We start from the raw sequence: 15,212 nt of genomic DNA, 5'->3' as shown, positions 1-15,212 counted from the left end.
TAAAAGCCAGAGCATCAAAATTAAAAATGCTATAGCAATTTCACTGAAATACGCAAAGGGAAGAGCAGGTAGATCCAAAGGGTACAGTGGAGACCATTATGAGTGGGAGGTTTTGCTTGATGAAGTTAATGAAAAGAAATGGCAGTCAATATGAGATACATAGGCGATCAGAGTTCAACAGTGCTTAGGAAGACTTGCAGTCAAATAACCCTTTCTTCGAATTTTAAGAAATGATTAAGGGTAAGTGGAGACACAACCGACTATTCAAGTCGGTGTGTACAATTTATGACACTGGAAACACACCATCATTTTACGGAAAAATATTATCCACCATAGACTGTTTTGATATTGCGACTGATGATGCAAGAAATATTTTTAAAAAACAACTCAGTACACGTTCATAGGAATTGTAAACCTAAAAAAGTGTTCTACAGCGTAAAACGGTGAAAAATGCTCAAAGTTCTGAGAAAAATTATAAGTTACAGGGAAAGACGAGGAATACACAACAGGGGACAATCAAGTGCTCGGAAAGGAAGGTGTAACAGAGGAATGCATTCCTTCTCCCCTATTTAATTTACCCATCGAAGAAACATTTACTGAAATGAAAGAAAGTTTCAAGAGCGCGATTAAAGTTCAGGGTGAAAGAATGTAAATGATAAGATTCGCCGATGTCATTGTTATCCTCAGTGAAAGTGAAGGAGAATTATAGGATCTGTTGAATTGAATGTATAGTCTAGTGAATACAGGCTGTGAATTGAGAGTAAACTGAAGAAAGGCGAAGGTTATGAGGAATAACAGGAATGCGATCAACTTAACATTAATTTTTATGACCAAGAATAAAATGAAGGAATTCCACTACCGCGGAAGTAAAATAACGTATGACGTACGATGAAAGGAGGACACAAAAAGCAGCTTAGCACGGGCGAAGAGGAGATTCTTGGCGAAAAGGAGTTCACCAGTACCAATCACACGCCTTAATTTGAGGAAGAAAATTCTAAGAATGCACGTGTGGAACACAGCATTATGTGGAAATCAATCATAGGCTATGGGAATAACGGAAAAGGAGAGAATCGAAACGCTGATAATGTTGAAAATTTGGTGGACTCATAGCACAGCAAATGAGGGGATTCACTGCGGAATCGGTGAAGAAAGGAACATATCTCAGACACTAATTATTACAAGGGAGAGGCTGGCTGGACGTGAGTTAATGTAATAAGGAACGGTTTCCATAGTACCACAGTGAGCCGCAGACGGCAAAAACTGTAGGGGAAGACAGACTGGAATACATCTAACTGAGAATGTAGGGTGGAAGTGCTACTTCGAAGTGAAGAGGTTGACGCAGGAGAGGGATTCGTGGCGGGTCGCAAAAAATATGTGTGTGTGAAATCTTATGGGACTTAACTTCTAAGGTCATCAGTCCCTAAGCTTACACACTACTTAACCTAAATTATCCTAAGGACAAACACACACACACCCATGTCCGAGGGAGGATTCGAACCTCCGCCGGTATCAGCCGCAGAGTCCATGACTGCAGCGCCTAGACCGCTCGGCTAATCCCGCGCGGCGTGGCGGGTCGCATATCAGCAACCAAAAGACTGCTGACATCTAAAACATAAAAAAGCACAGTGTAATACGAAATCTAAGACTACATAGGAACACAATACTTTGGACCGTTTCATTACTTCGTTGTGTTCTCGTTAAACATTAATGAGAAATGGCCTTCATAGTGAAGGCAAAGCTCTTCGTATGAAAAAATTCTTTCTTCTGTCACACGTGGGTAAAAGATACCGGTGAATGTGGCTGAAAAAGATAAGAAAGTCAGATATGTACATGACTTGTGTCTTAACAACTGGCTGGGACTTGTGTCGAAAACTAATTAACTTCTAACAGTCAGACACAGCTGTGAGGTCAAGAAGATTTCTCTCTACTGCCTAGCTGTCACAGGTAACTACGTGTTTTATTTACGAACTAACTCAGAGAAATTTAAGTTCGTGATTCCTTACCATGGCCCGAATAGGAGGCCAGACCCTTACTCGTCAAGGGAAAACCTAAAGGTGATCGCGCTATTCAAGCTATTCTGAAAGTTTCAGTCAGCCTAAAATCTTTCCCAGTTTCCACAATCCACGCTGACTGCTCTCCTTACTGAACCAGGCCTTCCCTTCGGGAGAAAGAAGTATCCATATTAACAGCTGTAAGATAAAGATCAAAATTGGACAACACATTCGCTGTAAATTGCGCGCGCTTCCTCTCTGTTACACAATAACTAAGCTTGTACCGGAGCAACTACCTTTTACGACAGGAGGAAGGTATATTTTTCACTTGTCAAGCAAATGACTACTTCACACGGTAATCACACACCTTGTAAAATGTGGGACCGTCGCCTTCATTTCTTTATAATTGTTATGTTCCTTATCTGTGACGTCACCCTGTTTTCCTCGTTTATTCCTTTTACAAGGCTCGAGTGGTATGCGGACTTTCTGTTCGCCACACCTCTTCCGATAAGGCAGTCACCTTGAGAATGTCGCATATAGACCTCATTGCCCTCGCGACAGAACAGTGTGCGGTGTACGTCATGGTTGCCGTCCAGCGGAAGGGTTCGTTACTGCCGCTGCTCGCCCTGTTAGTCCTCGCCACAGCAGAGGACGGCCCCACGGATGTTAACTCCGACGCCTACCTCGACACGGTGAGAAACACTCTCCATAGGCATGTGTCAGAGAGAGAGAGAGAGAGAGAGAGAGAGAGAGAGTGACTGTGTGTGTGTGTGTGTGTGTGTGTGTGTGTGTGTGAGAGACAGAGTGAGAGAATATGACGCAGAATAGTTGTACAATTCCCAAAGTTGGCACGCGGAAGATTTGCTGTCTGAAAAGACAATAATGGTGGGGTACATCACCAATTGCTCGTCTGCAAGGTAGAGCTAGTCGTGGAAAGAGAGCAAGACTTGTAAAAATCGTCAAAAGCGTCCGACTCTAGCGCCACATTCACCTACAATCACATCTACATACGTACTTCAGTAACCGTGTGGTGCATGGCAGAGGCACCTTGTACCACTACAGTTCACTTCTCTCATCTTGGCGGTTCGCGCAGGCCCGCCCAGAAGCGGGAGATTGCTGCGTTCAGAGTTGTACGCGCCAAGAGAAGCAGCGCCATGGTATTAGTTCGCAAACTTACGTTTAGGGGGGAGCGCGCAGTTTGTGAAGTAGAGCCACCACGGCCGCATTAACCCTTTCGCTGCTACAGAGACGGCTCCCCGCATTCCGCGATGTACGCGATTTTGTCGTCATTGCACTGCTCGCCTGTGGGCAGACACATGGTGTTTCGACTGCTTTGACACACTTTATCATTCGATTTCACAAAAACTATTTGGCCCAAAATTTTGATTTTTACACAGCTTCTTGACTGATACTTTCCCCCCATAAATGACTTAATTTTGTTTCGATGTTCAACACAGTCATTGTGCAGCATTAGATGTAGTAAGCCATTGCACGAAATTTTGAAGAGTTTGCAGAGGTAAAAGTCCATTGCGTATACTTTCCGTGTGGTCGATTACGCTAACGCAGCTCGTCATCCATTTCATCTCCCAGAGGACTTTAAAATATCACGCAAAATACCGACAAACACTGTTGGTATGGTTATGAATTACTCACGTTTCGTCGAAGTACAATAGGAAATAAACAATTACCGCTGTTCTTTATTGCGAAAAAGCGGTTAGTGAGAATGATATAAACACCTTTCCTTGCTATCGCCTGAATTAGGAGGCTTATTGCTTGTTTGGTTTAATTAATTAATAGAATACGAAGCAATTGGTATAATGAATGCTTTTTCCAAACTTTCTATGAAAGAAAGTCTGCTATCAAGACATTGCTTTTGTTCAATTACTTTATTTATGACTGAATGTTTCTGAAACTGAAGACACTCGTCTGTGCTCTGGCAACGTCGTTCTCTGTTCATTGGCTGACTGTTTTGTGACGTCAGATGCGCAGAACGAACCTAAACTCGGCCGCCGTCATAAATGGCGTGCACTTTAGTAGTGATTTCCATTCGTATTTCCCTCGCAAACAGAGCCAGGGAAACAAGGTTGTATGCTTCCTTACGAGACACAGTTTCTCTTATTTTCGTGGTCCTTGCGTGAAATACGAGTACACGTAGGCCGCAGTCGATTCGTTCTGCAGACAGCTTCAAATGCCGCTTTTCAAAATTTTCTCAGTAGTATTCCTCCATGGATTCCCAGTAGAATTCACGGAACAGCTCTGTAACATTCGGGTCGTGATTGAATCTACGGGTAACAAATCTAGCAGCACGTATCTGAATTGCTTCGAATCCTTTGTTTAATCCGATCTGGTGGAGGTTTCACAATCTCGGTCAGTACTGAAGAATAGGTCGCACTAGCATTTTACAAACGGTCTCCACGGCAGGCGAACCTAACTTTCCTAAAATTCTGCTAATAGTCCAGCGTCGACCATTCACCTTCCCCACTATCGTCCTTACGATCTTGTTCAATTCAGGTCGCTGTACAACGTCACGTCTAGATGTTTAATCGACGGGACTGTGTAAAACAGCACACTACTGAGCTGTATTCGATCATTATAGGATAGCTTTTCCAACTCATCTGCATTAATTTACATTTTTCTGAGTTTAGAGCAAGCTGCCATTCATCAGACCAAGTAGAAATTACGTCTAAGTCATCTTGTATCCTCCTATAGTCACTCAACGATGATACCTTGCCGTGCGCCACAGCACTATCGTCAAATAGTAGCAGATTGCTGCTCATTAAGCCAGATCATTTATCTACACTAATGGCCATTAAAATTACTACACCACGAAGAAGTGCAGATGATAAACGGGTATTTATTGGACAAATATAATATACTAGAACTGACACGTGATTACATTTTCACGCAGTTTGGGTGCATAGATCCGGAGAAATCAGTACCCAGAACAACCACCTCTAGCCGGGTGATACGACAGTATGGCGATGACGAATACACGCTTCCAATGTGCGTTAACCGCGATGTCGCCAATCACGGATTCGACCATCATGATGCTGTAAACAGAACCTGGATTCATCCAAAAAAATAACGTTTTGCCGTTCGTGCACCCAGGTTCGTCGTTGAGTACGCCATAGCAGGCGCTCCTGTGTGTGATGCAGCGTCAAGGGTAACCGCAGCCATGGTCTCCGAGCTGATAGTCCGTGCTGCTGCAAACGTCGTCGAACTGTTCGTGCAGATGCTTGTTGTCTTGCAAACGTCCCCATCTGTTGACTCAGGGATCGAGACGTGGCTGCACGATCCGTTACAGCCATGCGGATAAGATGCCTGTCATCTCGACTGCTAGTGATACGAGGCCATTGGGATCCAACACGGCGTTTCATATTATCCTCCTGAACCCACCGATTCCATATTCTGCTAACAGTCGCTGGATCTCGACCAACGCCAGCAGCAATGTCGCGATACGATAAACCGCAATCGCGATAGGCTACAATTCGACCTTTATCAAAGTCGGAAACAAGGTGCTCCGCATTTCTCCTCCTTACACGAGGCATCACAACAACATTTCACCAGGCAACGCCGGTCAACTGCTGTTGGTGTGTGAGAAATCGGTTGGAAACTTTCCTCACGTCAGCACGTTGTAGGTGTCGCCACCAGCGACAACCTTGTGTGAATGATCTGAAAAGCTAATCATTTGCATATCACAGTAACTTCTTCCTGTCGGTTAAATTTCGTGTCTGTAGCATGTCATCTTCGTGGTGTAGCAATTTTAACGGCCAGTAGTGTATACAGAGTATAACAGTGATCCTGTAACACTCCCATAGGGCACTCGTGGCGTCTCCGACGGACACTCAATGTGCAGAAGAACATACTGAATCTTGTCACTTGAGACGTATTCGAGCCACTTACGTATCTGAGAACCTATTCCGTACGTTCGTAATTTTGCCATAAGTTTGTCGTCGGTCACGGTGTGGAACGGTGTCCGAACTCCAGGAATATGGAATCTGCCTCTCGCCCTTTAACCGTGGTTCGCAGGATATCATGCGAGAAGAGGGTATTCATAATTGTCACTGCGTCTACGAGCACAAGTAACATGACCACTTTTCATCTCTAGTGCCACGTAAAAGTAGCAGAGAACGACTGACCAGAGTCGAATGTGTCGTTTTGAGGTCTCAAGTCTTATTCGCGTTTGGCCCAAATGCGGTAAAGATGGTAAGCTTCACAGTTACGTTTAATCTAAAACGATAAATGTAGCTTTGTACAAATTCTTCCAATCCATATGTGGCATACAGCAAACCAGTGCTTAACAGTATTGGTTAAAAACAGTCTTGGTTGCAATTTTAGTTTATTATTTTTCAACGACGCGTTTCTCCTTATTTAGGCATCTTCAGGTTATCTTTTCGAGATGGACGCGAGAGGCACCAAGATCTGCAAAACGCGTTCCCGTTCACAGGAGCGAGTAACAGACCATCTTTGGAATTCCTGTGTGATGGTCTGGATAGATGTCTGCTATTACACATTACGACCCTCTTCAACTGTTGGCGGTCTCTGTCAGTCAACAGACGAGGTCGGCCAGTACGCTTTTGTGCTGTACGTGTCCCTTCACGTTTCCACTTCACTATCACATCGGGAACAGTGGACCTAGGGATGCTTAGGGGTGTGGATATCTCGTGTACAGACGTATGACACAAGTGACAGCCAATCAGCTGAGTACGTTCGAAGTCCGTGAGTCCCGCAGAGCGTCCCATTCTGCTCTCTCACGATGTCTGACCACTGAGGCCGCTGATATGGAGTACCTGGCAGTAGGTGGCAGCACAATGCACCTAATATGAAAAACGTATGTTTTTGGGGTGTCCGGATACTTTTGATCACATAGTGTACTTGCGTCCTGCATCGCGACTTTATAGACTACAGTTCGTCATTAACCATTTTCACAGCAGCAGTTAGCTTTTTTGCCCAGAGTGCGCGTTATGTTCGCAGTATCGTAAACACTGAACGAAGTTAACTAGAACTGAATGTTGCACTTCCTTGAGCGTCTGTTTAACAAATGTTTAACTCACGACTTTATTACCTGTTTATTTATAGATGCAATAACTTTCTTATGACACAGTCGTAACCGGTTTCAGCCGTACAATGACCATCTTCAGATTCTAAAGGCTGCATACACTGAAAACAGGTTCATTCATTGAGTTTGACAATGCCGCCTTCGGAATCTGAAGATGGTCATTGTATGGCCTAAACAGGTTGTGACTGTGTCATAACGATGTGATTGCGTCTGTAAATAAACAAAAAAAAATTTACAAAATAATAACTCATTGACAGAATGTTGTTTTTTCCAAAAGACTGTGCACTAGTGTTCAACTGTTAGCAGTTTTAGTTCAAATGGTTTATTAGGCGAATTCATAACACCATTGACCTAGGTCATTGGTATCGTAAAACAAGAAACCAACAGTGTTGAATTAGTGTACAGGTTAATACATATCACTGAACATAATAAATTACTTTCGCTAATTATCATGTTTGGGCACATTTAGGATATTTACCCTATGGCGACAATTCTGTTTATCCATTAGCTGACTGATAAATGCGTATACTAAATTTTAAATAATGACTATCAAGAAATCTTAACACAGCAACACACTGAGTTCCGTGTATGTAGCCTATGATAACTCCCACAGCACGGACATACAGAAGCACAGAAAACCCTTGGCATTACATCAAGTCCCCTATGCTGAGTGATACATGCAAGTCCCAACAGCAGATGCACTGCGTGACTAACCTAGCATGTATTAAAAGGACTGATGGGTGTAAATTTAACTGAAGAACGAACAAGTACGAGCACAACACGTTATATTCACATAAGTGGAGTAAGTGTTACACAGGTGGATGCATGACCTACACACTACAGGATTGGTTCTATCACGACAAAAATACAACTTTTATCTATTCATTACTTTGTAATATGTACATAGGCTGCCCCTATAAGACAAACTGCGTAAGATACCGATAGGGCTATAATCCTCTTACTTTCCCTGAAACTGAATCCATACAAACTACAAGGTGGATGTGTGTAGGTATGTACGGATGTTCCACACCGGGTTCTAAAGCACTGGATCTATTTGAACCAAACTTGTCTGCAAACTAGCACTGTGGGGAAAAGAAGCATCTCCCTCTCAAAGTGGTGAGGGTGGAAGTGGGGAGGGAAAGTAACTGAGTTCACGACGGGTAAACGGACACACTATGTTCATCCAGTACTTGAGAATGAGAGTACCTAGTGACTTACAACAAATCATGCGCGTAATTTCAAACGTTTGCGAGAATTTTTCTCGCTGACAACCCCAGCAAATGATCGAAGGGAAATAGTTTATTGTTTGCTACATTTTCGTTGTTCATGCAGAAAAACTCCCGCATCAGGCATGTCGTTTTAATTTAATACTTCATTACTACTAAGGCTATTCTCGTTACATTTTGCGGACGGTATTCGCCTATACCACTGAATACAGCTCCAAAAGAATATCATTGGATGACACATAGCGTTTATGACGTCACACATCCTGAACTGAGATGCGTGAAAAAATGTCGCATTATGCATGGCATTTTGATTTATTATTTATTTACTAATAAATCCGTTCGCCATACATTTGGCAGACCGTGTCCACGTATAACATACACCTTCACACTTATATCACTGTACGACACATAGTTCAGCAGGTATGATGTCAAAGTTTGAACTGCGTGAAAACAAAACTGCAGGACAAAATTCGATAGACACGCAGATGAAATATGTGTACAAATATGATTGAAATACGCCAAATATATGTGAATTATATATGAGAAGTGTGGATTCAGGCAAAGCTCCAGCTAAAATTCTGTATCATTGGTACACAAATTACTTACTTTCTCTAAATAAAAACTATGGGACTAAGAACCAGAAGCCAACTGTTGAGACGAAAATGATAACGTGGAGAGAGAAGGCGGAGGAGGAGATGGACACATGTAGAGGAGATGGGCACCGGACACTGCTAGGGGGGAATAAGAAGAGGGACAGACAGTGGGTCAGAAAGAAATTGACAGAGAAAGAGAAGATGAATGGGAGGTAGGGATAGGGAATGTAGAGAGAGGAGGCGGAGAAAATGGACGGAGAAAGGGGAAGAAGTGGACAGGGAAGTGGGGGAGGTGGACACAGAAAGGAAAGCGGAGGAGATGATGAGAGAGAGGGAGAGGAGATCGACAGGAAGAGATGCGAGGAGAAGATGAGCAGACAGAGGGGGAAGAGGAGATGGAATTAGAGGGTCAAGGAGGAAATGGAATGGGATGAGGAGATGGACAGAGAGAGGTGGAGGAGAGGGACAGTGAGAGAAGGTAGGAGCAGATATAGGTGGTAAGGAGGATACAGAAGACATGAAGAGGAGATCAAGGGGGGGAGAAGATGGATTTGAAAGGATGAGATGGAGGCGGAGGAAGGAGTAGATGGATAGGGGAAATGAAGTACATTGACAGGTGGGAGAGGAGCAGATGGGCAGAGAGATGACCAGAGAAAGTGGGGGGAAGGGGGGAGGAACAGTTGTAGAGACAGGGGAAGGAGGACACAGACAAAGCGTGGAGGACAGGGACAGAGTAGGTGGACGAAGAGAGCAGGGAGGAGGCGATGAACAGAGAGAAAAAAGCAGGAGATCGACAGAGAGAGGGGGAGAAGGACAGGTAGAGTAGAGAGAAGAGGAAGAGGAATATGGACAGGGAGTGGAAGAGGAGGAGATGGGCAGAGTGTGGGGATTGGAGGAGGTAGGCAGAGAGAGGAGGGAGGACGAGATGGTCAGAAAGATGCGGAAGGAGTAGATGGAGTGGAAAAGGGGGAGTTGAACAGAGAGATGGGGGAAGAGGAGATGGACTTAGAGAGTGTGGGATGAGAGGGGCAGAGGGGGAAGGAGCAGACTGACAGAAGGGATGACGAGACCGATCCCTCAAGATTTTACAAAAATAAATTTTTGCTTTTATGTGAGGTGGCAAATCGCATACAATCGCAACAATTTCTTAATTGTCAGTCATAACAAGACTGATATTTAGAGCCTAGTTGGTTGGTTGTTACATATGTTAATAGTATTTAAATGAGCAAAGTACTGCCACAGTTCCTCATCACAAGACGCTACGCGCGAAATCGGACGCTGCACCTGCGGTCTGCATACCTCGGCTGGGAAGGAGGACGTAGCTTTTGCCTTCCCAACAGTCCTCAGTGAACATAAAAGCTGTACCCTATTACTCAGCAGAGCGTTCGCATTGTTATTACTTGGCCAAATAACGAAATTATTATCACTGTCTTTCTAATATTAATCGCGTGAGCCCTAACTGGATTGTTGTTGCACAATTAAGGCAATCGACTACTAAGTAACTGATAAAGTAGGTGCCCGCACGTATTCTTCATCCACTATTACTGCCTTAAATGTAACGCTGCCTATCTTCAGTATTGTTTTCAGACCGTGATTAAATCCGCCAATAAAAACAGTTTATTTTTGCAGGAATAGGAAAAGAGATGTTTGTAGCTCACCTTACTAAATCCTGTCAAAGAAATATTATGTTCAGGCTCTTCCAGTTGCAAAACTCTGAAGAAGTTAATCTGATTTCGATTTATTATGAAATTTACTGCGAATTTAAAAAGCAATGTGACTTATACTTAAAACTGCAAGACGGAAGCAAGCAATAATGATTCTAATACCACGGTCAGGCAGCCACCTTTAAAATCTTTACGTTATTAATTACTTATTGACTGAACGTTCTTTCGCCAAAATTTACATCAGAAAATGCATTTATTTTACGTTTAAACCCATTTAAATTTATTTATAAGTAAATCTTATATTTTGAATATTCACATTTCACCCAGTGCAACCTACAGCATCCTTTCTTCCTATGTGTTTCTTTCACTTGTTTAATGAGTCCTCTTTCTCATTATTTTCAAACATGGCTCTTTACTTATTACTCACTCGTTAGGTAATTTTTGCCAGAAAACACTTTTTTTCCCACGCACAACCATACATCAGCATCTACATCTACATCTACATACACAATCAGTAAGCCACCGTACGGCGCGTAGCGAAGCGTGCCCTGTACCATCACTAGCCATTTTCTTTCCCGTTCCACTCGCAAATAGAACGAGGGAAAAACGACTGCCAATATGCTTCCCTACGAGCCCAAATTTCTCGTGTCTTGTCTTCGTGGTGCTTACGCAATCTATGTTGGAGGCAGTAAAATTCTTACGCAATCAGATTCAAATGCCGGTTCTGCAAATTTTCTCAATAGTGTTCCTCGAAACGAATACGCCTTGCCGCCACCAGGGATTCCCGTTTGAGTTTCCGAAGTATCTTCTTAACACTTAAATGTTTTTCAAACCTATCGGTAACAGCTCTGACAGCCGGCTTCTGAACTGCTTCGATGTCTTCCTTCAATCAGATCTGGTATGCATCCCAAGCACTATAGCAGTATTCAAGAACAGATCGCACTAGCATCTTATCTGTGGTCTCTTACACATCTACATCTACATGGATACTCTGCAAATCACATTTAAGTGCCTGTCAGAGGGTTCCTCGAACCACCTTCGCAATTCTCTATTATTCCAATCTCGTAAAGCGTGGAAAGGACGAACTGCTGTATCTTTCTGTACGAGCTCTAATTTCCCTTATTTTATAGTGATGTTTGTTTCTCCCTATGTAGATCGGTATCAACAAAATATTTTCGCGTTCGGAGCAGAAAGTTGGTTATTCGAATTTCGTGAGAAGATTCCGTCACAAGAAAAACGCTTTTCTTTTAATGATATCCAGCTCAAATCCTGTATCATTTCAGTGTCACTCTCTCCGATATTTCGCGATAATACAAAACGTGCTGCCTTTTTTGAACTTTTTCGGTGTAATCCGTCAGTCGTTTCTGGTAAGGATCCCACACCGCCCATCAATATTCTAAAAGAGTACGGACAAGCGTAGTGTAGGCAGTCTCCTTAGTAGATCTGTTACTAAGTGTTTCTAAGTGTTCTGCCAGTAAAACGCAGTCTTTGGTTAGCCTTCCCCACAACATTTTCTATGTGTTCCTTCCAAATTAAGTTGCTCGTAATCGTATTTCCTAGGTATTTAGTTGAATTTACGGCCTTTATATTTGATTGATTTTTGGTGTAACCGAAGTTTAACGGATTCCTTTTAGCACTCATGTGGATGACCTCACACTTTTCTTTATTTAAGCTCAACTGACAATTTTCGCACCATTCAGATATCTTTTCGAAATCGTTTTGCAGTTTGTTTTGATCTTCTGATGACTTTATTAGGCGATAAACGACAGAGTCATCTGCAAGCGACCTAAGACGGCTGCTCAGATTGTCTCCCAAATCGTTTATATAGATAAGGAACAGCAAAGGGCCTATAACACTACCTTGGGGAACGCCAGAAATCACTTCTGTTTTACTCGATGACTTTCCGTCAATTGCAACGAACTGTGGCCTCTCTGACAGAAAATCACAAATCCAGTCACATAACTGAGACGACATTCCATAAGCACGCAATTTCACTATAAGCAGCTTGTGTGGTACAGTGTCAAAAGTCTTCTGGAAATCCAGAAATACGGAATCGATCTAAAATCCCTTGTCAATAGCCACTCAACGCTTCATGCGAATATAGAGCTAGTTGTGTTTCACAAGAACGATGTTTTCTAAACCCATGTTGACTGTATGTCTTCGAGGTAATTCATAATGTTCGAACACAATATGTGTTCCAGAATACTGCTGCATATCGACGTTAATGATATGGGCCTGTAATTAGGTGGATTACTCCTACTACCCTTCTTGAATATTGGTGTGACATGTGCAACTTTCCAGTCTTTGGGTACGGATCTGTCGTCTAGCGAACGGTTGTTTATGATTGTCAAGTATGAAGCAAATGCATCAGAATACTCTGAAAGGAACGTAATTGATATAGAGTCTGGACCAGAAGACTTGCTTTTATTAAATGATTTAAGTTGCTTTACCACTCCGATGATATTTACTTCTACGTTACTCATGTTGGCAGCTGTTCTGGTTTCGAATTCTGGAATATTTAGTTCATGAACGCATTCCGGAAGGCTGTGTTTAGTAACTCTGACTTAGCAGCATTTGTTTGACAGTATCTCCATTGCTATCACGCAGTGAAGGCATTCTTGCCGCTAACATACTTCACATACGACCAGAATCTCTTTGACTCCAAACCTGGCAGAAAATTCAAAGTTTCCTTGTGGAAACTGTTATATGCATCTCGCGTTGAAGTCCGCGCTAAATTTGGAGCTTCTGTAAAAGATCGTCAATCTTGGCGATTTTGCGCCAGTTTAAATTCGGCATGTTTGTTTCGTTGTTTCTGTAATAGTGTTCTGAGCCGTTTTGTGTACCAAGGAGGATCATCTCCGTAGTTTGTTAATTTATTTGGTATAAATCTCTCAACTGCTGCGATATTATTTCTCTGAATTCAAGCTGCATCTGGTCTACACTTATATTATTAGTTTGGAATGAGTGGAGATTGTCTCTCAGGAAGGCGTCAAGTGAATTTTTATCTGCTTTTTTGAACAGGTAAATTTTTCGTTTATTTTTAAAGGTTTTGGGGGTTACAATATTCACTCTCTCTACGACAACCCTATGTTCACTCATCCCTGTATCTGTTTTGATGCTCATTATCATCTCAGGATTATTTGTTTATTTGTTGCTAAGATGGTTCAAATGGCTCTGAGCACTATGGGACTTAATATCTATGGTCATCAGTCCCCTAGAACTTAGAAGTACTTAAACCTAACTAACCTAAGGACATCACACAGCACCCAGTCATCACGAGGCAGAGAAAATCCCTGACCCCCCCCCCGGGAATCGAACCCGGGAACCCGGGCGGGGGAAGCGAGAACGCTACCGCACGACCACGAGCTGCGGACTGTTGCTAAGAGATCGAGTGTGATTTCACAACCGTTTACCAATCGCGTGGGCTCATAAACTAACTGCTCGAAATACTTTTCAGAGAATGCGTTTAGCACAATTTCGGATGATGTTTTATGCATACCTCAGGAATTAAATATGTGTTTTCGCCAACATATCGAGGGTAAATTAAAGTCACCACCAATTATAATCGTATGAGTCGGGAACGTGTCTGAAATCAAACTCAAGTTTTCTTTGAACCTTTCAGGAACTGTATCATGTGAACTGGGAGGTCAGTAAAAAGGATCCAGTTATTTTATTCCGGTTGCCAACAGTTACCTCTTCCCATATTAACTCACAGGAAGTATCTACAGATGAACTCAGTTTCCTAAATTTATCCCAATAATGTGAACTCGACGATTCGCCTTTCCTACCACAATCCTCACATATCCGATCCGTTTCAAATCGCTTTGCAACGTTACGCTCAGTTATTTAAACGTCGTGACTCTCAACCAAGTCCCTACTAACGCTGCATCCTGTTGTGAGCGGTGAGATTCCAATTTGATGTGAATCTCGCCGGCGCTGAAAAAGTCTAACAGAGGTGTCCTCGTAAGACGAATGCTTGGGTTCTGGGCCAGAACGAACAAAATGGAATGAACAAAGAATAGTGAATAGTAAAATGTATTACTCAACTTTAAAAACATTGGCTACAGCAATGGTAAGACGCAGGTTTAGCCTTTGTGTCCTGCGTTGATTACAGTTCCATGATCAAAAACTGAATAATGTTTTCTGAACCAAAGTCGGAAGAAAAGCAATCTTGTGTCTTGATGTACTATTCGAAGAACAGATCCAAACTAATCATACGCAGTTAAATCCCAAAGCAGCCAGTCTCTGCCCATACACGAAAATTCTATTGTGTTTTGAAGACTAACCACAGTCTATCAGCCACTGTTTCTGTCTCAGCGACTTGAAGACAAGATGAACGTTCTGCAGGAACTGCCAGAGACCAGAATCGCTTTCTCAGATTGGGAGTATCGGGTAAAATTTCTTTGGTGGTCACTGGTAGGCTATCGTCATTGGATGTATAGGGATTTTTCCCACGCTTCTGAGGTGCGGGAGAAAAGTAACGAGACTGACAACACGGCTAGCGACCTGGCAACGCTGTGTCGTTCCACATGTGTAGACCGGTGTGTTCATACGTTCCAGATGCTCGGCCTATATTTCATCTCCGTTCAACCATCACTTGATTTTTCAGAGCGCCGTCAGTGATGCTGTGTTTTCGTCGTGTATAAAGAAAATGGAACAGTGGAATTTAGAGCAACGCT

General features: G+C 42.8%; 1 protein-coding gene across 1 annotated transcript in view; it reads left to right on the top strand.

Moving 5' to 3' along the window:
* The first annotated feature begins 2,546 nt into the window (after positions 1–2,546).
* The window catches only part of LOC126094767 (lipase 3-like), a 157,530-nt gene continuing 144,864 nt past the window's right edge, over positions 2,547–15,212 (top strand). Inside the window, exon 1 of the mRNA XM_049909317.1 lies at positions 2,547–2,683. Coding sequence (XP_049765274.1) covers positions 2,573–2,683 — 111 coding nt within the window. The 5' untranslated portion in view covers positions 2,547–2,572. The remainder of the gene's footprint in view (positions 2,684–15,212) is intronic.

Source organism: Schistocerca cancellata, chromosome 8 (genome assembly GCF_023864275.1).
Source record: "Schistocerca cancellata isolate TAMUIC-IGC-003103 chromosome 8, iqSchCanc2.1, whole genome shotgun sequence".
In the NCBI taxonomy this organism is placed as follows: domain Eukaryota; kingdom Metazoa; phylum Arthropoda; class Insecta; order Orthoptera; family Acrididae; genus Schistocerca; species Schistocerca cancellata.
The sequence above is the reverse complement of the archived record's forward strand: the minus strand, read 5'-3'. Positions and strand labels throughout refer to the sequence as shown.